The 27,028-nt window shown below is 36.8% G+C and overlaps 1 protein-coding gene across 1 annotated transcript in view; it reads left to right on the top strand.

Moving 5' to 3' along the window:
- The first annotated feature begins 4,717 nt into the window (after nt 1-4,717).
- The window catches only part of CSMD1 (CUB and Sushi multiple domains 1), a 645,996-nt gene continuing 623,685 nt past the window's right edge, over nt 4,718-27,028 (top strand). The window contains exon 1 of the mRNA XM_053459630.1: nt 4,718-5,163. Within this exon, the coding sequence (XP_053315605.1) occupies nt 5,007-5,163 (157 nt within the window). The 5' untranslated portion in view covers nt 4,718-5,006. The remainder of the gene's footprint in view (nt 5,164-27,028) is intronic.

Genomic DNA, 27,028 nt, shown 5'->3' on the forward strand with positions numbered 1-27,028 from the left:
GACCTAATAATAATACATTTATAATACAGCATTAATTATCGGCCTTCAAGGAAAACATCTTTATTTTTATGTCCCCCGACAAATGTGTCCAGTTAGATTTAATGTTTCCTTCTAGAAATCCCTGGTATCTAAATATTGATTATGTTTGAATCTTTCATTTTTAATGTACATCCTACTGTGTCAGTCGAAAAGAGAAATAAAACAAAACTTTGTTTATAACTTGTCCGTTGATGGTTTTAGTGATTTGTTTCTGAAATTATTTTTTTATGCATCAATGCAGGCACGGTGTTACAGCATTGCACAGTTTTCCAGTACTGTGGACAAAGCTTTCTCAAATAGGGGAGAATGGGTGATTTTTTTTCCAATCCTGCAACACTGTTTTTTGTACAGCATGGTGCAGAAAAGTTTAATACAATATGTTGTTGGTGGCACTTGAGATAGGCTTTTGTTCAGCCATTTAGCAAAAAACAAATATGCAGCTCTTAAAAAATTAACTAATTCATCTAGAAAATTTTCTGGTGTACTGCAGCTGCTAGGTTTTATCTCTGTAAGCCTGTAACATTGTAACACTCTTTACAAGTTGATACCAACTGCAGGAATCCAGTAGATCATGATGGGAGATGTAGCTCTACAAAAACCAGGATGGTGTTTTGTCCTCTATTTCCAGGTGTCCTTTATTTTAAGTGACCATTTTCCGAAATGAAATAAACTAAGCTACTTCTACAACGTACACCACTATTTTAACCCCTTAATGACAATGGGCGGTCCCTAAACCCACTGAAAACAATGCATTTTGAGCCCGTACAGGTACGGGCTTTGTCATTAAGGGGTTAAGATCAGTAATACTGAGTCCAACATTATGATGACAGATCGAGATAGGATAAGGCTGATTCATTTGCTAGTTCTGACTAATGGAACCAGCCACATGCATAGAAAAAACACCTCTGGTTTGTTTCTTTCAAGAAGAGCATATTACATCTCATATTGATTGGCAAATACACTATTAATGTTCTAGATTTACTTAACCAGCTCACAACCCAACACTAAAGCCTTTCTTTTCTTCCCTTGGAAAACCCTGATGCTCCTATAAGACTCATTCTTGGACAATGCGTGATTAAGCCATTTATTGTGATCACAATAACATAAATTTTTTATTTGAACAGTTTCTTTTAGGAGCCACATTGCCTGGGATAATGCTACAGTTTTAAGAGGCTAAGTAAAAGAAGAGTTAAGGGGACCTAATAATTGATATAATTAATTAACAAAAACATTGATGTAACACTATGTCATAGTTTTTATAATTGATCCTGGGGTCCAAAGACGGGTAAATGCCCCAACCAGCTGATATGTTTGTCCCTACATACATTGCATGCATCATTTACAGAGCAGCAATACAATCCTTGGAATGCAATAAATTATATAAACGTTAAAAATGTTTACTATGGGCTATTTACAGTGACAGAATAAAGAGTTCAAGCTCCCAGTCTCAGTTAATAGGCACTGGATGTTATAGCTACACTACTACTGGCGTTGATAATCTCTGTGATTACATTGATTTTGTCACTGATGTAGATGTAGATGCATTTTTATAGTGAGTAAAACTTCCCTTCTAACCAATTATTTAAATAATAATAATAAAAACACATTATTCATATTTAAATTTATGTGCATATCACTTGCATTAAAATACAGTACACTATCCAATAATGATTTAAAAGAAATGTGCAGATATGAGAATAATTTTATATTGTGCAGTATAATCTTTTGATTACATGAATTTTAGTGTGCCTTCTTTATAGATGTTGGCATAAACACTACGTTGCTTGCAGTGGGCAAATAGGGCATAGGCAATTGCTCTTTAAATAAGGCATCCATGCAGACAGAAAAGCAGTGTGCAATGGCATTATGGTTTGTTCTAATTCTGCAATAATGGGCTAACAATGCGGCCACTTGAACCTACTAGGCACATTAGTTGTGTCCTCCTGTGTAGGCAGGGCAAAGTAGTACTGGCACTTTAAGGCCAGTGGCCACCACAATGTAAGCAAACGTATATGCTACTGGCCCATGGGGCATTTGCCTGTATGTATGCAAGCATATTGGTGTATTGTCCTATATATATATATATATATATATATATATATATATATATATATATATATATATATATATATATGTATATATATATATATAAAACACTTTCAAAAGATGGTCAGCACTCCAGGTCTTTAAATTGACAATTTCATTTTATTCAAAGTCAAGTCGACGTTTCAGTCATTGCTGACTTTCATCAGGACATACATGTATATATACATGTTTCTATTATACGTGGATATTTTAAAGTCGTATGCTGTTCATTTGTCATAACATAGCCCTTAATTTATATCGTATGCTATAGGAAGGACATTAAATTTGTGGGTGGAAGGTATCATATATCTCTCCATTTATACAATTTCTAGCTATATAACAGGCACAATGTGTTTTTTTAACTACCTGATGTGGAAAAAACTCTTGTTGAATAGGTTGTCTGAAAACAATAATTAAAATATCTTTACCATTCCAAGGTTAAAAAAAACCTTCCTTGCATTTCATTGATTTCAGATCCCTTACCTTCAGAGTTCTCAATATAATAATTTGAACTTCCCTGCTCTTCTATCTCAGTACATCTTGTAATAGATGAATAAATTATGTAGAGATAAAGAATAGGTTGCCAACATTTGATAGGGTATAAATTAAAGGCACACAACTTTGCTGTGTCCATAAGGAACTTGAACTCTCTTGCTGATACATACTATTTTTATTGTAAACTGACTAATGCTCTTCTGTGGAGGCCAGAATCAGGAAGAGTTTACAGACTTTACTTCTGAATTCAACTCTTTTGGGGGACATATTTGGCCTGAGTTTGGGGGCATTTATGTTTAACCTTTACCTGCATTAGTGTGACCTGGAATATCTTTTAATAGATAAACTTTTTTTGCCTTCTTCTGGATCAATAGCATGGTTGAACTTGATGGACTTGTGTTTTTTTTCAGCCTAAATTACTATAATAAACACAATACATTTATGTCTTTTTTCACATTCCAAAGGTGTGCAAAATACAGGACAATAGACAAAAAATGAACAATTCCATTCTCAGTTAGACATGCAGAGTATGAAGGTAAAAGTGGTTAATTGTGCAGTTGATGGCAAGACTGTTAGAGTAGATCCAAGAGGAGAATCTTTACGGCCACTAGATGGCAGCAGTACCCCATAATTTACACACTTTTTCACTATTTTTTATATTAAAGACTGCAATCACCTCTGTGGCACTCACAGCCATACAGCAAAGTCAGCTTCCCCAATGCCCATTTTCTTTATTAATCCTATTCAAATAGAGAATATGATCTCCCTGCACCTTGAGCCTACTGGATCAGTGAGAAACTTGTTTGAACAGTTAATATGTATTTCATTCTTTCATACAGCCATGCTGAAGATGTTTAACCCTGCCATAGCTTGAGACTAGCAAAACTCCCATAACCAAACCAAAATGCATATTGTCTACCACTCCCTATTGAAAACTTCAAAATGCTAATAAGCTGTATTTCAGCTATACACGAATAAGCCTTAAAAGAAGGGTGTCTAAATTTAATGATGTAATGATGATAAATTGTTGTTATAGCAACTAAAATTGGCAATCTTTATGACTGAAATACCCACATATTTGTCTAGCGTATGACAGTTTAACTATCTGATTGCCAGGTGGATGAGATATATATATGGGGCTTTAGGCATTTACAGCCTAGGTGCTGTTCTGGGGAATTTCATAAATATTTCTCTTAGAACAATGATGCAGTTGCCATGCAACTGCAATACATAGTGATGCTTAGTAACCCAGTGGTAGGTAAAGATAAAGAATGTATATATATGAAATTCATATTTAATGCAGAGGGAAGATTGCAGACTTTTAGAAGCTGTTTTTGGTGATAATATGCATTAGGGATGGCAGTGCTCTAAGAAACTATCATTTCTGTCTCTACTTAAAAAAGGGGGTTAATTTGTTCTGATAAAGAACTGTAAATGAACTTAACAGGGTACTAAAAGGCTGTCCTTCAAGGTTCATGGATGTGTGGCCTTTTGCATTTTTAGTTGCCAATTTCCAACAAGCCCTGATCCTCTTTAATTAGGATGCAACAACTGATCTCAAGCTATTTATTTGTGAGCCGTGATCACTGCAACAACGCTGTAACAATGACAAGTACAAGAAGCAGATCTCACCCCACGAAATGCCTAGTAACAGCATTCTAGCACACGCCAGATCTGCGCATTGCCAAAGCAACTCAACACCTTCTAGCAAGGCTTTCTTTATTTCGGGCAGCAGCCCCGTCTCCCTGTTCGCTTTAAGTGAACTATAACCTGTAGCGGACTCCACGTCTATGGAAAGTACATCATTGACATCCTGATGTGTGTGTCTGCGCGGAATGGTGCGCCGCTCCAGCATTCTGTACGGACTCCCAGCGCTGCAGAGTGCTCGCTGCCTGCATGCCCGTGCGCACTGAGCTTCCCCGTGTCAGGGACTGTGGGCTTAGTCTTGGGGATACGCGGAGACTGTTGTTGGGGAGGTCTCTGAGCCTAAGCAGCTCCTCCAGTGTCTTTCCCCTCTTCGTGTTCAGTGATGGTTGAGTCCAGCTCCTTCTGCTGCTAGCACCACAATCTGCTTGCTTGAGCCCTCTCTCTCTCTCTTCTCTCTCTCTCTAGCCCCCTTGCCGGTACCTCCTTCCCGTTTTCAGCTCACTTTCATCTCCCGTTAGCCTGCGCTGTCTTTTCAGCACTACCTTATTCCTCCCCCTCCTTGCCGTGATCCTTTCGGACCCAAGCTTGCAATAAGATCTTGCAGCGCTACCAGTCTAATCCCTGCAGTGGCTCCAGGCTGTGCACGATGACATGAGAGCCAACCGAGATCAACGCCAACTCCAAGTGGCATCAGACCTTCTCTTTGAACCTGGATCATTACTCGATTTTCTGGCTATTTTATGCTCCCTTGGCTTACATTAAGTGAAAATTTGCAGGAGATCCTCAAAGATCTTCATCGAAGCCCTTGGATGTGTGGATTAAATACAGACATGACTGGGTTGGGGAAACTGAAGTATCTGCTTTCCCTGTGCACAGTGTTCTTCACTGCAGCTAATGGTAAGATTTATGAACACTCTTGGAGTTTTACATGTTCTTTCTTCCTTTTTTTTAGGATTGATGATTAAAAGTAAGAGTTGGGTTGATAAACCTGTTAGTGCGGTGGCTATAAGTTGGAACACTAGCTTTTTGCTATGATAGGTATTGAGGTTGGAAGTGGTGTTGTGTGTGTTTTCTTCCATACAATGAAGAATACAAGTTGAACAGAGGTCTAGCTTTGATCTATGTATTGTCCAGTGTGTGGGGCAGTTCCAGGGCACTTTAATGACCATTAATACCCAGGAAGATGCAGAAAGGATATCGGACACGGTCATCTTTTATTCCTCCATCCACACGATTTATTCACCTGGTTGCCAAGTATATGTCACAGTACCCTTCATGGCCCAAGCACAGCTCCATTTGCCATATAGTAACACAACATTTATAGTAACTTGATACATGGCAAATCATTTATCCAATGCCTGATGGATGGCATGTCATGCAATTTTATTGCAGAATAAGAAAACAAAAGATTTCTGAAAATGAGGGGAAAACACATGATTTAAAACCAGAAACGTATACTTATTACTGCATGCTCACACACAAATGATTATATGACCATGGAGTTTCACTTTCTTCCTTCAGCCAAAGGGCTAGGGAGGTGTTGGTGAACTATTTGTACTGAATTCCATGTGTCATTTGACTGTCTTATCTACACATATATCATATGCAGTGTTGTGGAAGGAAACTCTAAACCTTTCTCAATTACTATAATCCTAATGCATAGTGATAGGTCATTCTATTTTTGAGAAACCTCGTCACACCTTTCTATGATGTCATTGATTCCATATAAAACACAATACAAAAAAAAGACAAGGTGAACTTCCAGTGGGATAAACGTTAGTGGAAATATTACACAAAAAGCAATAATTTCATGAAACCTAGTGTTTCTAAGGTGTGTGAATATTCTTGTATTCTCTTTAAGCAAGATAGAATCAATGTGCTCTTAGAAGATTTATCTTGATAAATCAATTGCCTATAATTTAATTCCATCCCCGAGTTAGAGATAACATGCACTTATTGCCCTTAGCACCTTCAAACATTTTTAGATGCCCCCCAAAAAATATATAGGTGCTTGCCTGTTTCTGATTGTTTACAGAAGTGATAATCTTATATATTAATTACACATACACACACACATATAATTTCTATTATACACATGTTCCTTTTTGCCATATGCCGAATAGAACTTATCTGAAAAATAAAATATTAATTAACATAGATCATACTATAACATGATATCCTTTTCAATACTATTCTCTGTTTCTATACAGTTTTATATTATGCTGTATGATTTATTGTGTTCCTCATGGAGAGGTAAAGGAATCAAACAAAATCAATATACCAATCTTCAGAAGAGATCTCAACACAGTTATCATACAGCCTAGTCATATTTAACTGCTTCTGTATACAACATGCTGGTGGTTTATGGTGGTAAATTGATGAATCAGTATCATGCCCTTCCTAATGGACTCCTGGAACTCCAAGTACCTTTAGATACTGGGAGTCTTGGTCCACACCTGCTAGAGTGCCTTGTTTCCTGACTTTGTTAAGGGCATTATAGAAGTCAGTTAATTAAAAATTGCTAATGAACATAGGTAAGTATGCAATTATTTTGAGTTTCTACAAAAAGTAGGCAATACAATAATATCTCCTATCATTTGCCTAAATTATCCAGATGTGTTCTGCTGGTGGGTATGCAGAGTATTGGTGAGACGTCATCCATAAATTCCATTTTAACCCATCTAGTGTCAGTGTGAAACAAGCCTTTGTAATTCAATCTGGTAAAGCATAGGCTGAGGTAGATGTGTGATCTCTGTACAAGCTCTGAATAAATCCCCAGTCTGAGGCATTCGTGTGTAGCCTGTAGATGCAGCAGGCAGCCTGTGTGTGGGGACTTTCCTTCTTCTCTCTGATCAGTGTGTTCTGTCCCTGTGACACAACCATTCCAACCCCTACTTACATGTGAATGCTAATAAGAAATGATATGTCTCAGTCATCAAAAAGAACATTTACTCACATCAACATTTACACAGAAGCTAATACTTTCACGAGATTGGATATTAGCAATATATTTATCTATGTCTATGCATATTCTCACATACATTAAATTTTACTCAATTATTTCATAGTGAAAATGGATAGGCTTGAGTTAATATCTCCGAAGACATCTCAAGTGCTATGTGCTTGGAGCACTATTTTGATTTATATCGAATTTTGTAAATATTCTGTTATATTTGTGCACAGTGAATTGGAGTCACTGATATTAACAAGCAATACAGACTGCGACTTAACCCCCCCCCTCAGAAAGACCTAGTTAACAGATGCTGTATTGTGGTTTTTAGTAATGGCAGGTGTAGTTTTGGCCAATAGACAGCAGCTTAGACTCCAACTAGGATAAGCATGTTTACAAGCAAAATAAAACAAGGTATTGGTGAATATCGAGTGCAAAACTTTCAGTCCAATTAAAATTTAGGCAATGAGCCACAGCCGTCCTTTTATTTCAATACCCGTTTCAGAAAAAAAAAAGATAACTGGGGAATCTTGTGTTTGAGAAAAGATTAAATTGATTCATGTTTGGATGATTTTGACTAAAAAAATGAATGCAACATTGGCTTATTTGACATAAAAATAACCTTTCTTTAGACCTTTAAAATCTTCCATCTTCATAAAATTGAAATAATGACATATTTAGTGGTTTCATTGGATATAAATAGCCTCAGGGCCAAGCAACTGCCTGGAGCACTTGGCCAGAGAGGGTCCTGGCTGTCACCCCAGAAGAAGTCCCCGAGGTAGGGAGGTAGATCAGGCATCTGTCAGAGAAAACAACAGAAACCTTATGCAAAAGTGAGGGGGCACATTCACAAGGTCTGTGCCTCCATTGGCATTCTAAGTGTAAATAAGGAGATCCCAAAGCTAAAAGTAGGCTGAGAAAAATATTATCTGACACATATGGTGAAATAATATCTCAACATTTTAAGAGGATTATTTAGGAGGTTCCTCTTTAAACATGCACCCCAGGCAAGAAGCCTCTCTGTTACCAACACACATACACCTTTACAAGGTCTCCATTGGCATTCTAGAAGGAAGTCCTTATTTACACCTAGAATGCCAATGGAGGCACAGACCTTGTGAAGGTGTATGTGTTTGGGGGTAACAGAGAGGCGTCTTGCCTGGGGTGCATTTTTAAAGAGGAACCTCATAAATAATCCTCTTAAAATGTTGAGATATTATTTCACAATATGTGTCAGATAATATTTTCCTCAGCCTACTTTTAGCTTTAGGATGGAAACCTATGCTCTATAAAGATTTAGATTTTACCGTGTCTTTCTTATCAGCCAGAACACAACAAAGACCCAACACTTAATTTATGCATAACATCGTTCAATATAATATACATATCTGAAAGCTTCGATTGTCAAGTTTATTTTTTTTTTACCACCAATTGACCTGATTTTAAAAGAATGCCTCCCGGCTTTTAGCTAAGGAAAATATCTCCTGCAATATTGGACACCTTTGACAAATCAGATGCTTTAAAGTTCTGCTCCTGGCTCTCATTGTTTTTGCAAAAATCTAAATATATTTTAATTAAATAAGACATGATGGATGTGGCACTTGGCATCTGTGAATTTTCCATTCTTAGCTGATGGTACATATGAAATATAAAAGCCCCATATTCCAGGATAAGTTGTCCGGATATGGAGCCAAGACACATGTTCTGTTTTTTTTCTAAATACAATGTACAGTGAATAACTTTGTGCATATACAAATTTAGCTGTTGTTAATGCACATACATAATTTATCAAATGTTAAAACATTTGTTTTTGTAAAAACAAATGTTTTTAAATATATATATATATATATATATATATATATATATATATATATATATATACATTGGCTTCATTCTTCTCAAATTTCACTGGACTTGCAAAACGATAACTTAAGGTCAAACATTTGAAGTAACATTTATTGTGTTAACATTATTGGTGTAATGTTTTTACCCCAAGGCAGGCATGCTTGACTGAATAAAAATATAGAAGATTTCTATTTATAAAACATTTCACACACACATACATACTAAAATTATGCACCTTAAGCAAGATTTATAATAAAACATTGGCTCATGTAGAGCAAGCATTACACAAATTCAGTGTCTTGCATACTGTTTCACAGGGTTTAATTGGAATCTGTAGAATGTATTTCTAACTTTTGCTGTAACCACCCACACCTCCTTCTGTTGATAAGCATACCCACATGCATCCAGAAACATTAAATGGATTTTATGATCTGCACGTAGGGATGCTGTGATTCATTTAACTATTCTTGTGTTGGTGAAATAGTAAGTCTAAAACTGACTTCTTGACTCAACGATAAACTTTTAGAATAAACATAGATTTTTTTTTTAATATGCTTTCTATCTTCACATCAACAAACATATGTATGGCCTGTTTTAGTAAAATCAACTTGGAATGCTTTTTAATTATGGTCTATAGGAAACCCATGGGTCGTAGCATTTTTCACAGTCAATGATGTATGACATAGGTTTGTGCTAGGCAGGTAGGTCCATTAAATAATATAAAAGACACGAGTCGAAGTGTAATTTTTTAAGGTGTGTTCCAGTATCTATTGATAAGTAGAGTGAGTTATCAATATAGACATAAAAGAAACTAGGGTTTGCATTTTTGGTGTCTATAATAATGCTGCAGTTGATATCCAGACTGGCTTCCACTGCCATATGTGAACAAAACAAATAAAAAAAAATGTTTCATCATTTGGGTTTTCTTTATTTATATTAATGGTTTCCTGCTCTTTTTGCATGACGATGTACCTACCGGTCCACTGAATTAGAATACACAGAAGCTTTTTTTCTTGGCTACTATTTACTGCTCAGAATTCCACCAGTTGGACACATTATTAGTCATAACGCTAAGGTCTGCAGTGTTAGCAGAAAGGATCACTGACCTGGAGAAAAATTGGTCTCATAAAAGTCAGGGGTCAGTAAGGTTATTATGAAGCAAAGTAACATATTACAGCGTTTTTGAACGTGTCTGCATCACTGCATCCCTATTTGTTACACGGGGTAGCTGCTTGATATATAACCTTTCTAAAAGTCACATATTAGATGTACCGTTACAAACTCAGTACATATAGAGCTATAATGTGTGCTGTTCAAATATTTTAATTTATTATGAAACCTTTGTTGTTGTCTCCGGTAATGTAAATTATAGCTAATACGTTACAGCTCAATTACCTTTAATACAATGTTTTGTATCACTCTTCCTGCGTCATACTGATAGCTGTTTGGACACATGCATTTGCCTTTTTGTGCATTTGTCATAAAGCTTTTTTTATACAAAATGTTCAGGATGTTTTTGTTTATCAATTGCTTCCTTCCTGAGATCTCAGTGCTAAATAGTGAGAAATATTACTAAGTGGTTAGCGACCGAGTATCCAAGTCAGTATTTCTTTTAGGTTCAGTAGGTGATAGAGGAATTCATTAGGTTGGTGAATGTAATACTAATGAAAGTTTGAGATCATAGCTCCAGGTTGATCTATGTTTTATGCAACATGATTTCTGCTTGCCACCAGTTATATGGCATCTGATGTAGGTTCCTTCTTGAGTACTCAAAGCTTTTAAATTGCAAAAGTGGTGGAGTGGGTCTCTGAGATGACCATACTTGTGCTTCCTTCATATGTTAAGCTAATAATTAAATGTGTTTTGGTTTTTTTTAGACTGCAGGTGGATAAGCTAAGTGTTTAGCTCTCATTCATTCCTTTTTTCCCTGAAATCAGGGAACCGCAATCCCTAGACTTTGACCCTGACTTCTGAAAATGTTTGCCATTATCATGTCCACAAACCTGTCCATGCAGCTTACTTTATACGGGAGACCCAAGTTTTATATTAGCCAGTTGGGTCTACGCACTAAAGGGAGAGTTGACAGGGGAGTTGGCAGGAAGAATTGTGATAACTTGTTGACTACCAACCCTAGTGAAGGTCTACTCCAGGAAGATTTTGGGTGGACCTGTATAATAGACTTGCACACATGGACCAAAAATGATTTAGACACATCTTTTGTTTAATTTTTGCTGCCCTTTCGATTCAGATGAAATTCGGAGTGCTTTTTCCATTCAGAAAGGAACTTTGTTGTCGCTCATTCACTCACTCAAAAGACAATTGCAACAAAATGCAAAAGACAATTCCGAGGGCCCTCCTCTTTTCCGAAATTCTTAGGAATTCACAAAATTTACGAATTTTGTTAAAATGTGTACGACTCTGAGTGCTCAAGTCTACTGTATAATGCATGCTTAATCCAGTGAGATTGTTTAAAAATTTTAACCATTTAATTATGTATATGCAGAGCCAACAAAGCCTGGAGAAAAATGCAAAAGTTGGGTTTTCATAATGATTAGTAAAGCAAGGAAGTTGAAACCAAAGCTCTCCCTTTAGTAAACAGATCTCTCTGAGAATAACTCATAGACAACATATATGAAGGAAAAAAAATCCCTAAACAGCCAATTTACATAATAGTCTCACAGTTCCACTTTAAAAAACATATGCTTATATAATTTTAAGAGAAAGCAAGTGATTTTACTATAGCTGTTTAGAATATTGTGACAGGGTAAAGGGGGCTTACTCACGAAACTGACACATTTCATAAAAATTAAAATGCCTACAACTTTGAATGCACAACTCTATTGAATAATACATACTTAATTCTCAGGAGGATCACCTTCTCATTTATTGTTATAGTAAAATCATTTGCTTTTTCTTAAAAGAATATATGCATATGTTTGTTAAAGTGGAACGGGGAAAATATTATGTAAATTAGCTGCTTAGGAATTTTTCTCTTTATGTACGTTGTCTATGAGTTATTCTCAGGAGGATCACCTTCTACATTAGTAGGAGATTGGAAAGGGCATCGTAGTCTCTGACTAATGGGTTAACTGAAAGTCTAATTAACACAGCTCCCCCAAGTATCATTAATCCCTGGGTGTTATATACAGGGCGGAAAGAAATTATCCTGGGTGGAAGTAGAAGGAACAGAGTTGGTAGCAGTGCCAGCTTTTTTTCTTTAACCCCTTAATGACAAAGCCCGCACATGTACGGGCTCAAAATGCATTGTTTTCAATGGGTTTAGGGACCGCCCATTGTCCTTAAGGGGTTAAGGTTAGTTTGCTTATTTTTTTCTTTGTGAATCCAGTGGTCCACTGCTTAAAGGGACAGCATGCTACAATAGTGTAAATAAAAGTATTAAAGCTCATTGGGTCTCTGTAAGCCTCAATGAATTACATCCACAATATGTACTTACTTTTTTAGAATGTTGTTTAGGCTATCGTGCTAAACCATACAGATCGTCGTGCCCAAAACATAAATAGCAGGAAAGGAGGACTCAAGGACATACTATATAGAGATTACTCAGATGCAGTGCACAATTAGATTTTCAATTTCCCTTGTAATGGATTGTTTGGCGATCTTATTTCATGTAATTGCAGTCTGAATTGCTCACCAAAATAAGGTAATAATGTTGGGTGAATAATTAAATTGTTGATATATATTTATCTACTTCCACAAAGAAGATACTTACATGTTGCCTTAATACATTTTAGGAAAAAAAAATAACCAATTGCCTATTATTGCCATTTGTGGCCCTTAGAAAAAAATGTTGACACAGGCTTTTTTTAGGAAAAAAAAAATAACATGCTGAGTTTTTATGGAGCTGTTATGTCTGCTCTAAAACCCAAATGCTAGTGTAATATCATTCAGGTTTTAATTCTGCACAGCAGAATTCTGTGAATTATAAGTTGATATGAATCTGACATTGTACGCATAGTGTACATTTATAGTATTAATTAATTATTGTTAGACTGAAAAAAGGCCTCCAATGAAGTGCAATTCTTCCAAAGACCAATTTCTGTTGATCCAAATATCAATTGGCAATTACATACCGGTATGTATATATTCCTATATATATGTATATATATATCAAAATATCAAATATGCAAATATATGCTATATATATATATATATATATATATATATATATATATATATTTGCATATTTGATATTTTGATAATAGGGTTTACAGGGCTGCATATTTTGCATTTATTCAATTTTAAGAATACTATAGATAGGAAATTGTTAATTCAGTAGAAAATACTTGGTTTCATTTTCAGAGCTCTTACGTTATCTTTGCTGACTTTTGAGAATTTGATTCTAAATGTCATATACCCTAGAAAAAAAAATAGAAAAGTTTTTATCTATGCCACTCCCCAGTTTGTAGTTACTTGGAATTATGTCTGATATAATACATTCTAAGCAGTACCGTATTGGCAAGACTTGTGCATTCGTATTCGGGCGAACATGAAAACAAACACAAAGGGTGCGTTTTCGTTGTTCAGCCCGAATACCGAACATACGAACACGTCGGTGGCAAAACGTAGACGAAGAAACACAACACGAAGAATCTTCATGTTTGTCTTCGTCTACTAATCTCCCTGGTCCCTTCCCCATCTAGCCTTATCTACCCAGCATCGCAGGGGTTCGGGTTCAGGGGTTAAAGGGCTGTGCAACCGACTGAATTGGTCGCCTGCATGGGCCTCCTCTGGCATCAACCAATAGGCTCACTTGCAGGGCCTTTTTAACTCCTGACAGTGAACCTACGGATTTCCGCTCCTGTTAATCCCTGCCAACTTGGCTGGCAGAGACCACTGGTCTCCCTGCTCCAACAGTTAGAAGTCCATACAATTGACTTTATTGGTCATTCGTACGGACTTCTAACTGTTGCTGCACCAGGATTTTTAAAGTCTGTATGAGCAACTCTATTGGTCGCCAGCAGGGGGCGCGTCTGCCGTCAACCATTGAAGTACAGGTGTACTTCATTGGTTGATGGCAGAGGAGACCCCTGCAGGCGACCAATAGAGTTGCTCATACGGACATTTAAAATCGTGGCGCCAAAGCTGCTGCATAGCCCGTACCGCGTTAACCCCGTATTAACCCCTTCTACAAAAAACGAGTATTGGCTCAATTATAGGCCGCACAATTAAAGTTTGGTGCCATTTTAAAGATAAATGTATTTTAAAAGCAAAACTACACGAGTGGAATAGTAAAATCGTATTTTATCTAATAGACAGGAAAACATGTATTTGATATGACGCTCTGCCCCCCCCTGAAATGCCACTCTGCCTCCTGATATGCTTTATGCCCCCCAGATATACCACTCTGACCCCCAGATATGCCACTCTGACCCCCTTACCAATGCATCCCCATAGACTCCCTGGTGTCTAGCGGGGCAGGCAGTGGACGTCTGCCTGATGCGCGTAGACAACCTCTGCTGCTGCTCGCCGCTTCAGCCAGGGCTTCTATGGGAACTCCGTCATAGAAGCCCCAGCAGAAGTGCCGGCAGCAGCGGAAGTTGTCTGCGCGCATCACACAGATGTTCACCAGCTGCCAGGTCTCCTGCAGCTCTGCGGGGGATCCTCCTCTCTGGCAGCCGGTGAACGTCTGCACAATGCGCTCAGACAACCTCTGCTGCTGCTGGCCGGTACTTCCGCTGGGGCTTCTATGGTGGAGCACCGGAAGGTCAGGTAATGCCGGTGCTCCGTCATAGAAGCCCCGGCTAGCCCGCAGCAGGGCTAAGTGGAAAAGAAAAACGTCTGCCTGGCGCCCGGAACTGCATGTCCCGGGCATCGGAAGATACGAATAGCGCATCCCTGCACTAAACCCTTATTATAGGCCACTTTAAAGACTTAAAGTGGGGGGGAAGTGCAGCCTATAATGGAGCAAATATGGTATTTATGATGGCCACCAATGGCCACCAACAAACTGTCACACAATGTAAACAGTCAAGGGGAGAATCTCTTTGAATATTTAATTGAAGGATCTGACGTAGCAGCAGTACGTGTAAAAATGAGGCCCATTCCTATGTACTTCCACCATGATGACATGGTCATCGGTTGCACACGCAGAATGGAGGTATTTGTGTTTGTCTAACAATGTAGTATGTAGTTATGATGTCTTCTCAAAGGAGTGTGTCCCTCATAAAGTCCAAGTGATCACTAAAAGAGATTGTTAACTGTTGTGCTCTTACACCCATTCCTGTGACTAGTGACTTAAGGTGCTTTTGCTAGGTTACTGTGTTACTATCAAACTGAACATACTCTACACAAGCCCAGCCAAACTGAACTTACATGGAGCAAAGCAAGTACATCGGCAGAATATTTATCATGTATCATTAAATAATACAATAGAGATCCTTCATACGGATGGCCTCCCTCATAAGATGTTAGACGATTGTTGATATGTTATATGCAATAGTAAAATGTGCATTACAAGTGCAAGCCCTATGTCTACATTTAATCTACAAAGTTCTGTGTTTAAGATCCCCCCGCAAATTTTAGATAAATAAGACAAATAATTTGATTAAGTAATACATGTAAGTGTAAATAGCAAACTATGTTTTTTTTCTCTCCAAGTAATTAGAATAGCTTGCCGTATAATTAATTTTATAAAAAAGAAGGGGAATTGATCACTCACACTGTCACACTCGTGTTCAGAATTTGTAGGGCAAGTAATTAACTAAATTACAATCTATGTAACTAAATTACAATCTGATTTTGACTATGCAGCACAAACAAACCTTGAATTTTTTCTTGTGTCTAGAAGCACTGGGAATATATATATATATATAGATATATCTATATCTCTATCTATATATATATATATATATATAGATAGAGATATAGATATATCTATATAGATATATCTATATCTCTATCTATCTATCTATCTATATATATATATATATATATATATATATATATATACATATATATATATATATATATATACATACATTTTTTTTCCCTTTTGTTTCATTTATATAATGGGACTCCAACCAATCAATATTGTGTGATTTATATCCCTTATAATACCTATTTATCTTACCTTTTCTGATGGAGTACATTTTATACCCTTGGATTTTAGCTACCAGCTTTTTGTTCATTGCAATGTGCTGGGGTAGACTATATGAGGCTCTGGAAAAAAGTATATACGTTATGTATCATTAGTATAGGAATTTAAAATTAACTAAACAAGGCACAATAAAGATGGCCAAAGCATATTTTTACTGGCCTATAACTATTAACATTTTAATGTTGCCAATAGGGAAACATAGAATTTAATGGCAGATAAAGACCATTCGGACTATCTAGTCTGCCTATTTAGATTTAGATTAGGAATAGCCATATGCCTGTTCCATGCATGTCTAAGTAATTCCCTTACTGTGTTAATCTCTACTTCCTCTGCTGGGATGCTGTTCCATGTATCTACCACTCTCCCAGGAATGTAAAACCTTCTTACATAACATATTTTTCACTGCATAAGTAAATGAAAAACATTGTTAGCTGCATTTTTTGCAGCATGTTTGTATTTTGGAAATACCGGTATATCAATATTTTAAGTACCCTAATCTAGCATAGATAGAGGTTAATGTAAGCGTCTTAGCTAGTTAAAAACTAGTCTAAAGTTATTATAATCCAGTATAGATGGAACAGGCTTAACCAACTGAGTAAATGATAGCAGAAGAACATGAATAGTTTAAGAATTCCTGTGAAGGGTGATGTTAATGCTATAGTATTCAAAGACATTTTAGACAAGTGTATGCGTCCAACTTTCTGTAAGACCCTTTCCTGTTCCAGCATGACTGTCCCCTGTCCATAAACACATGGTTTGGTGTGGAGCAGTGGCGGAACTACCGGGGTCGCGACTGCGACCAGGCCCTGGAGTTCTGCCAGTCAGGGGGGCCCAAGGGGTGCCGAGCGGTTGCTGAAAACGACCGCTCGGCACCTCTTGGGCCCCCCTGACTGACAGAAACTGACTCCTCTGCTCCCTGCCGCTGCCGCCGCCTGCCTCAGCGCTGCCCAGAGTGCAGTGTTGGGAGCGTGAGGCGTTTGTCTCGGGTGCCGGCGCTCAGCGTGAAGCGCCAGCACCCGAGACAAACGCCTCACGTTCCCAACACAGGAGTTGACGGTAAGTGACCTACAAAGGGGGGTAGAGAGGGAGTGGTAGATCGTGAGAAGGGGGGGTAGGGAGGGAGTGGGTAGATCGTGAGAAGGGGGGGTAGGGAGGGAGAGGGTAGATCGTGAGAAGGGGGGGGTAGGGAGGGAGAGGGTAGATCTTGAGAAGGAGGGGTAGGGAGGGAGAGGGTAGATTGTGAGAAGGGAGGTAGGGAGGGAGAGGGTAGATCGTGAGAAGGGGGGTAGGGAGGGAGGGAGAGGGGAGATAGTGAGAAGAGGGGGTAGGGAGGGAGAGGGTAGATAGTGAGAAAGGGATAGATGGGTTGGGGGGGCCTTAACAGATTCTCGCACCGGGGCCCTGATGTTTCTAGTTACGCCCCTGGTGTGGAGGAATTAAAGTGGCCTGCATAGAGCCCTGGCATTTAACGAACCTTTTAGATGAATTGGAATGCCAATTGTAAGCCAGGCCTTCTTCTCCAACATTAGTGCCTGACCTGAGAAATGCTTTTTTTGAATGGTCAACACATTCCCACAAACACACTCCACAATCTTGTGTAATGCCTTTCCAGAAGAATGGAGGATGTTCAAGCATCAACTCCATATTTAATCCCCATGGTTATGGAATAGGATGTCCGAAAAGCTCACATAGGTGTCATGGCTTGTCCATATAGTTTTGGTCAGATAGTGTATATAAATATCCTTTACTATGTTAAAATGTCACATAAAAGAGTCCTGCCTCTATTTATACAAAATAATCTATTTATAAAAAAAAGAAAACTAACTAGGCAACTTAAAAATAAGTTAGAAGCAGAAGTACTTGCACGTTCCCTTCATATGGATATTACAAAAGGGTTACCAAGGAACACACTAAAGCGTGACAATCTACAAGAACATTTCAACCTCAAATTAAATTGTCCTTGGAAGATGTAAGAGAAAATCCAACATTGATAAATATTAACCTCCTTTACCGAATAAAGGTATGTTAAATACTACAGGTACTTGGGGATCTTTGTTCACAGACAGAATAATATTTTTTTTATCTTTTAGAAATACTATTTATTCAGGACATATCCCACTGGATTAAAGGAACGGGAATTTGATGCCATAATACCATATATAAATAAAAGAAACATAATCCTGGAAACTAAAACATGGTTACCTTTTGTTATTTTTCTGTTGCAGTGTATGAGAGGTGCAGGATGGCATTTAAATTGTGTGTCTGCCTTCAGTTAGGAGAACAGCATTGCAGAGGAACTGCATTTATGAACAATATCTAGTGCTGAAAATGCTTGTACAATCTGATAAGGCATCACAAGTACAGCACATGCAGTGTATTAGAATGTTCTGTCGTCTATGGCTTAGGTTAAGGCAGAAGTGGCGTTAAGAACTAGATGTATGTAATATCAAAACCCTAAATGGGAACAGGTGATAGATGGTATATTGTTTTATGTGATGGATTTAGGTGTTGGTTTATCTCGTACGACAGTTCCTCTTTATATCATAAAAGCAAACTTTGAAAATAGGACATGAAAAAGAGTGACTGCAATGCAAAGATCTTCATACAAAGATATTGAGCTAGATTCAATGATAGCAATAACGCAAGTAATTGAAGAGCTGTCCTGCCATAGGCTGCAATAGACAAAAAATGTGTTTTGTCTCAGTTAATGAATCCCTCCAAAAATATCTGTGGTTTTTAACCTACATTTTTCCAATCATGTCTAAAGGAACAGAGTCCAGTGAAGAATAGTGATAAAGGCCACCCCCATAGAGTGCTAACACAGACCCATTGTTTGAAAACAGATGTCATGTTCAGCTTACAATTCAGGACAATTGGAATTATTTGGCTAGAAACAAGCCAAATAATTTTTCTACTTTTGATTTAGCAAAAGCAAACAAAAATTGTTTCTTCTGTGTGGTTACAAATGGACATGGGGGGAAAAAAAACCTCCTTTAAAACAGGTATATTCATTTATGAGAAATGTCAACAAGATATTTTAAATCGTCACACCTGCTTTGGGTTAAATATATCCAGGTTTTAGATGGTATCAACTGAATTTACCAAAACAATTTCAATTGTATTTTTTTTTTTTTTTAACCCAACCCAAAATAATATTGCAGCAATGTTTATTTCCTAGTACAGGTTTTAGTTTTTTTTTTACTCTAGCCAAAAGGTACCCCCAAAGGAAATGTAGCCTTTCCATCTGTCCATATTTTTTTTTATCTCTGTATTTATTCATTCAAGAAATTGAAAATAATGGCAGTGTTAAATGTGCATGCAAGCAGGGGGCTTAGATGCCCCTGGAAATCTTGCAGAAGCTAGCGCTTTAGCTGGTTGGAGGTGAGTAGCTGAGTGAGTGCATTGCGAAATAAGAGATGCATTCAGACAAATGCATCTCTGAAAGGCAAGGAGATGGGAGGGAGGTAAATAAAAGGCCAACTGTATAGAGAAAAAAGATAAAATATAGGGTCTCTTACAGCTATCATATTCATTCGAGTGCATATAATGGCTGGAATGTACCTTAATTCTTTCACTAATATCATTACATGGCTTTCCAGAGATATAACAATTTACTGAACATTATCAGATGTAAATAAAAGCATCTGTCTAGAGGAAATAAGCTTCAGCTAAGTAGTGAACAGAACAGATCAAACAAATAGGATTCTTAATGTAATAAGATATGCCATCTCCTGTGAAAAAAAAAGCTTAATTCCTTGTTTTACACTAATGTTTTGAAGCCAAACTGAATGTTGAATACAGTTTTTCTTTAAATAAAAAACAGTGCATATATTAGCTAATTTGTTTTCAGACCATAGTTATATTACATCAATGTTATTATTATTATTATATTTAAAAATGCGATCTATGTCTCCAATGTTTGTTAACTATTGATACTTTTTTTCAGGACATACCCCTACAAACAACTTGGGGCTTTTTTCATATGAAATGTGTTTTGGGATCCAGTGTATGTTGCCCAGTGATTAAAAATTGTAACCACTTTTGTCAATAGACATATCCCTAAATAAAATGTGTATATAAAATATAATGCTGAGAAAAAGTTCTAATAGAGCAGTAATGAGTCACTGCCTGTAGCATAAATCACACCCATTATTATATACTTAATTCCTTAGGGCTTTTGTTTTGCGGTTGTTCACCTCTATTTATTTATTTGTTGCTAATATGTTCTCATAACTAATCCCTGATATGCTATGACATTATTCTGGAGGTAAAATGACATCACTGTGAGGCACCATATCCAAATGTCCTACAAGAAAATAATTTTCATGTGATCCCATACAGTGTTGTAAAAACAAGGGATAGATCAGGCAAATCATTTTTCTCTTGATATATGAGTTGTTATAAATGTTATTGTAGGTGTGCTACATCAATGTATAGATTGTTTTCTATTCTATTAAAACTTTATTAACACATTTGCCAATTTGGTACGAATATCCGATAACTGGGAGGGCCCTTAACCATTCAAACAAAAATTAATGGCAAAACCTCAGGAATGTTAAGTCACCTCTGGCACATTTTCTGGGAGAGTTGCCAGTTAATTAGATGATGTTGCTTAAACAAGGTATGATTAGCATTTTTGGCATGGTTCCCAGAAAATGTGGTTAAGGTTCAAAGTGGGTACAGGTTAAGCATTCAGGAGTCCAATGACAGGTGCTGCTTCATAAGTATTAGCAAATGCAAACTCCCCAGGAAACAAACAATGCCGGGAAGGACAAGAGGGTTACATGCAGCAAAAGAAAATAAAAGGCTATATCTAACAATTGCAATGACAGAGATATCTATACTGAAAAGAAATCCTATATCAGATCCCTCTAAAACTAAATGTATTAACTATACCTTTAAGAATCTTTACAAAAACACCAACTTCTAATAGAGAAGTGCAAAGATGAGTTCCGTGGACCTCAAGCTACTTCTGCCGGGAGGCTTTTCCACCTATGCACCACCCTCTCAGTAAATTAAATCTTCCTTACATTTAGTTAAAGGTTGTTACTTTAAATAAAAGTAAAAATCTTAGGGGTTCTGTTTGACTGTTTGTTCATGTTGTAAATCATGTTTAGTCAACTAAACTCCTTTAAGGGTTGATACAAAATATATTTAATTTAACACAGGTCCAAAAATGACTGCTGCAGCTCTGGAGGAAATTACCTATATTTTTTTGGTTCCCTACATATATCACATCCATATTAAAGTACTTTGTACGTACTTTAAAGTACTTTAATATAACATTTCTATTGCAGTGGCTGAATGGAATGCTATACCGTCCCTTCAAGAAGTTCCTTTTGAAATTATATTAATATCACGTGAACGTCTGTTTTTATCAAATTTGCGCCGTATATTGTTTTTTTAAAAAAATCTTGATTTATCATCCTACATTTAAGCAATATCATCTGTAGCAGGCTAGAAATATGGCATCTTGTAGTAATCTACTAATACACATGTACTCATAACAAAATTGTTCAGTGGCAATTAATATGTTAAAAGACAAAAAAAAATAGAAGCATAAAACAAAATGAAAACTTTTTTGTAACATGTCCTAAAGCAGTGATGCGTTGGGAGATACAGTAACCATGGTAACGATGACATGCGATAAAAAATGTTCCTTAACAATTTGTTATAAATATCAGGTAGATAATGATTTTGCCATATAACTGGTGTCGGAAAGTGTAAATTGTTCATGAATCAGTTTAAATACAATCGCTACATAATGTACTCTTAAAATATATATATATATTTAGCAGCTCTCTGGAACTTATCAAGGAGTTACTTGTGGTTGTAGGAGTGCAAGTTGAAAGAGTAAGCTCTTCCCAAGGGAGCCTGGGGTACTTTATACTTTCTGCAACCTGTGTCCCTGGTGTATTGTTGGTAGCAGATCTTCCTTGCTCCTTTTTGGGCCTATATTTGTCATCATATCTTCCATTCTTGCTGTTATCATCAGGAACACTGAACCATGCAACTGTGTGCATGTGTGTGTGCATAGCACTTCATGCTTATGTACAAAGAAAATGCAAATTTGAATACTATATTTTGTCATTCTCCATTAGTCCATCTTTATCCCCTGTACTTCATATCACTGTATCTATAATTTGTACTTGTAACCATTTGTAACCATTTATTTGTATTATTTAAACATGCATTCATCAAACATTTGTTAAGAAAACATTAATCTGATCAATCTCTTCCTTCAAATTACTGTCCACATATCCCTCTTATCTTTTGCTTTTTACATGTTGTTAGTATACTATTTACTTCCATTTGATTTAATTTATATCCTTAGTCTGTTTTCCACGATAAACATTCTGACAAGTCTACACTAACTTACTCTGCTAGCAATCTGCTTACTGTCAAATCTAATGGACAATGTTCTCTACTAATCCTCGTAGAGGAGCCTGCTTGTCTTTCACGTTAGGCACTACTGATCATTCACCACTAGGCAGCTCAAAGCTTCATTAAACTCAGTATCCATGACACAGTTTCACAAATTTCTCATCCTAACATTTATGCAATTGGTTGCCAGTATCAGACAGAATGTGATCCAAAATCTTGACACCATCTTGAAGCATTACAGCTCCTGTTTGCATCTCTGCTTGTTTCTAGCAACTCAGAGGGCATCATAGTGTCCTGTAATTGAAAATGTCAATAGAACGCTTAGGTTAATATACTTGGCTGTTTGGGGTTATAGATGCCATAGTAAGAAGACAAAACATTTAAAATGAAATCTACAGGCAATTAGAAGAGATGTTACACACAAACTAGCAGAAATTGTACACAATTTGTGCCATTAAAATAAAACTAATTTAATCAGTAATGTCTAAATAAATATAACATGGATTTAGCACGTAATTCATGTGTTCAGTATATTAAAAAGAGGACTCTTGCAGCTGAACATATTCACCTCCTTTATATCACCATGGCAAGATTGGGGATAACGTGGCCAAAACTGTATATGACAGGCCACCGGGGATTTACGAAGTGTGTCAGATGGCCAATCTGGACCTGGATATCACTATGCATTATCAAGTGCCAACCCTTGTAAAACAAGCTGAGTGGGTGCTGCACAATACGTGGGTCACGTGGGAAATTTGTTAAACCTCTCCTCGTTGATTTAGTTATACATTATGCAGGAGAAGCTTACAGGGGTTTGCCCTTTATAATGCAAAGTGATATATATAGAAGCTGAAGTAATACTTCAGACTACCTCTTTAGAAAATCCATTGTCACTGGTAGTCCATTAACCTCTTCAATCCCAGGGGGTTTTGGTACCTTAAGTCCAGGAGCAATTTTGCCATTTTTGCGCTATTACGGTTCAGGGATTATTCTCTTTTCCTGTGAATAGTGTACCCATGTAAACTATATATTGTTTTTTTTCAAGGAGAGATCGAATTTTCTTTTGATAACATAGTTGGATGATTAGCTGAAAATTTAGAATGAGAAATTTAGTAAAAACTAGCGACTTTTTTTGTGGAATTTTTATGCTTATGGCTTAACGGGTTTGGGGGTTGTGAGCGGGGGCAGGAGGGTTATACTGGGTAGATGTTATGCTAGGCCAATGGGATGTAAGGTTTTTTTAAATTTTTTTATTATTTTGTATGTTTTTTTTATTTTGTTAGAGGTCATCATAGGGACCTCTTGAACATGTTATTAATGCCAGTGATGTCACAATGACAACACTTAGCTCACTTTATTTTTCGCTTTTTTTCATTATTATTTATTGTATTATTTTAATAATGTTTTTATTTTTTTTAAATGACTAACTGTTTTTTTCCCTTTCGTTTTCTGTTTCAGCATGGGAGGATGGTGAGAACTCTCCTCCCTGCGATCCCCCTGCACAGGGGGAGTCCAACTAGAAGGGCTGGACGTACCGGTACGTCCATAGGGGATTCTTGGGATGCGTTTTTTGGACGTACCGGTACGTCCATAGGGGACTGAAGGGGCACATTGGTTTGCAAAACACAAAACTGATGGTCATTAAATTGGTGACAAATGCAACTTAAGTTGCTGCAAAGAAAAGGGAAAAGTATACAGATAACTTAGTATAAATAAAACAATATATTTGTATCAATATTTCCAATTTTGCACTCAAGAATCTATTTTTATCTTAAACACAAACATTAATTTGCTTTAGTCTTTCAACTTCTGGAATGATTTGAAACTCATGTTAGTAAACTATACCATGAAGACCATGGCCATTACAAATGCGGAAATGGGAAACTGACAAAAACATACAGGGGGTTCAAATACAATTCTGTGCTTATTAAGTTTAAAAGACTATTCAGAGGGTTATAGCCTTCTCAGCATATTGTTAGCATGTTATTTAATAATACTTACATTAGCATGCATAGAGATGGAGACCAAACTTTTTTCTTACATTTTCTAAGATGATATTTTTCTTATTTTATTGGCATGGCATGTAAATATAATGTAAGTATAATACCTATTTAACCCCTTAAGGACAATGGGTGGTCCTTAAACCCATTAAAAACAATGCATTGTGAGCCCGTACATGTACGGGCTTTGTCATGAAGGGGTTAATCAACTTATTTTATTGTGTATAATATATTTAAATAAAAAGGGAAGATGTATTATTGTCTAGTTCCACATAATATATTATAAAATGACAAAAAATATATTATAATTTTGTACTTGCAAATATTAAATAAATATTGTATGTTTAGGTAAATATGTGTCATTTGGTTTATGTGTTAAGTGCAATCATGTTTCCCAGGTGTTTAAATCCATTATGGCCTCTGATAAATAATTGCCATTATGTTTAAATTATTTTAGTTTGTCCTAGTTAAAAAATATTTTACATGGTACAATACTTGTTTGCAATGATCTATATTTACAACATCTTCACCGTGTCTAACAATATTTTACGTCCTGCTGCACTTTCATGTTGTTTTAATATGCATGTCCCTTTTGGGGTTTCTCCCTGCATTATCATAAATTATCGTTATAATTTGGCATTCTTTTGTTAATGCACATTAACATATCATGGTGGCCTTGCCCTCAAGATGAACCATGGTATCGAGCCATATTAATTAAGCACGCAACAGTCAAAGTTAAATTCATGGTGTACGTTTGTTGAAAGTTGAACACCTTAATTCAGCGTGAACCTGAACTCACATAAATTATAAGCACTTTAATTATGTTGATTGGTAAGGTAATTTGTTTCTAATCCTCAATCAGTGATCTAAATGTATAAAGACCTCAGCATTTTCCAGTTGAATTCTATGCTGTGAAGGAACTCAGGATTTAGTATCCATATTTTTGCAATAACTAAGGCAATATGTTTCTATATATATATATATATATATATATATATATATATATATATATATTAGTAGAAGCATTATTAAACACTCATCTACAGACACCAGACAAGCCAGAAGGCTTGTTTTTCCCTCGGAAATCCCATGGTGCTGCTACAACCACAAGGGATTCTGGGTAGGCGCATGCAAATAAGGTTAACAATGATCACCTTTTGCCTCTATATCTACTTTATACATGGATCCCTTGAGAGTAATTGCCTGCTGTACAAGACAGCCTTTAGACAAAACCCGGGTAAGAGGTGCAATAGGGAAAAGAAAAAATGTCGGTGCGTTAAGCTAGTCACAGGCTCAAATAATACAAATGTATAATACGAGGCCTACCAAACAGTGTGAGCATGCTGCAAAAACAGTGAATTGGCTGTACAATCTATACAAAAAACAAAAACTGTCTGCGCTTCTTACCCTAATAAAGTTGGAAACACATATATAAACATAATATAAATGAGAGGTTTTGGTTATATGAATTGGCCAAAGCATAATTAAGCTCACCCGCCACGTCAAGGCACACTCTCAATAGGGTGAGAACCTACTCTCAATACGAGGCCTACGTATTATACATTTGTATTATTTGAGCCTGTGACTAGCTTAGCGCACCGACATTTTTTCTTTTCCCTGTTTGCACATATTTGAGGTTGTTGGCTCCTCATCAGTCTGGTTGCAGCTTGCTGTCCAGGGGTTAATAGGGAGGAGGTTTAATTGCACCTCCCCCAACACATTAATAAGGTTTTGGTAGCAGTATAAACTGCTTTGTGTGCCCACTATGTAGGAGGTGAGAGTAGGTTCTCACCCTATTGAGAGTGTGCCTTGACGTGGCATATAACCAAAACCTCTCATTTATGTTATGTTTATATATGTGTTGCCAACTTTATTAGGGTAAGAAGCGCAGACAGTTTTTGTTTTTTGTAAGAGGTGCAATAGCCAGATCACCACTCATGGACAGCTGTTTCGTCCTTAATGGGACTCGTCAGCATGAGGTTGTGATACTGGCTTAATACTTGAGGCCAAGAAATACCATTACATAAGTTATGGTGGGCGTCTGGCCTGTCTGGTGTCTGTAGTGTTTAATAATGCTTCTACCACCCCTTAATTAGTGGAAGGGTTTTCCATCACCTTTACTCACCATCCCATATATATATGGGATTCCATCACACTATATGAGAGTTTCATGGGTTAAAAGACAGTGCAGTCCTAGTGATTCGACTCCTTGCTCTGTTTACATCTTGGTCATTTCAGCAGCACCCCAGAATCTGAATGTGAATACTTTTTAGGGCATTCTTTCCTTTCTGTATCCATCCATCAGAAACTATCCATTGGTGTGACAAACATAAACCCATGTTTCACTTATGTGTTCTAAAAGCCAATTTTTAATAGCATAACATTCACAAACATTCACAAGTGTTGAAAGTAAAGGGTTTATTAGGTATTCATATATGCCTTAAAAAACACTTTTAACTTTTCAGC

Source organism: Spea bombifrons, chromosome 3 (genome assembly GCF_027358695.1).
Source record: "Spea bombifrons isolate aSpeBom1 chromosome 3, aSpeBom1.2.pri, whole genome shotgun sequence".
NCBI classification, from domain to species: domain Eukaryota; kingdom Metazoa; phylum Chordata; class Amphibia; order Anura; family Pelobatidae; genus Spea; species Spea bombifrons.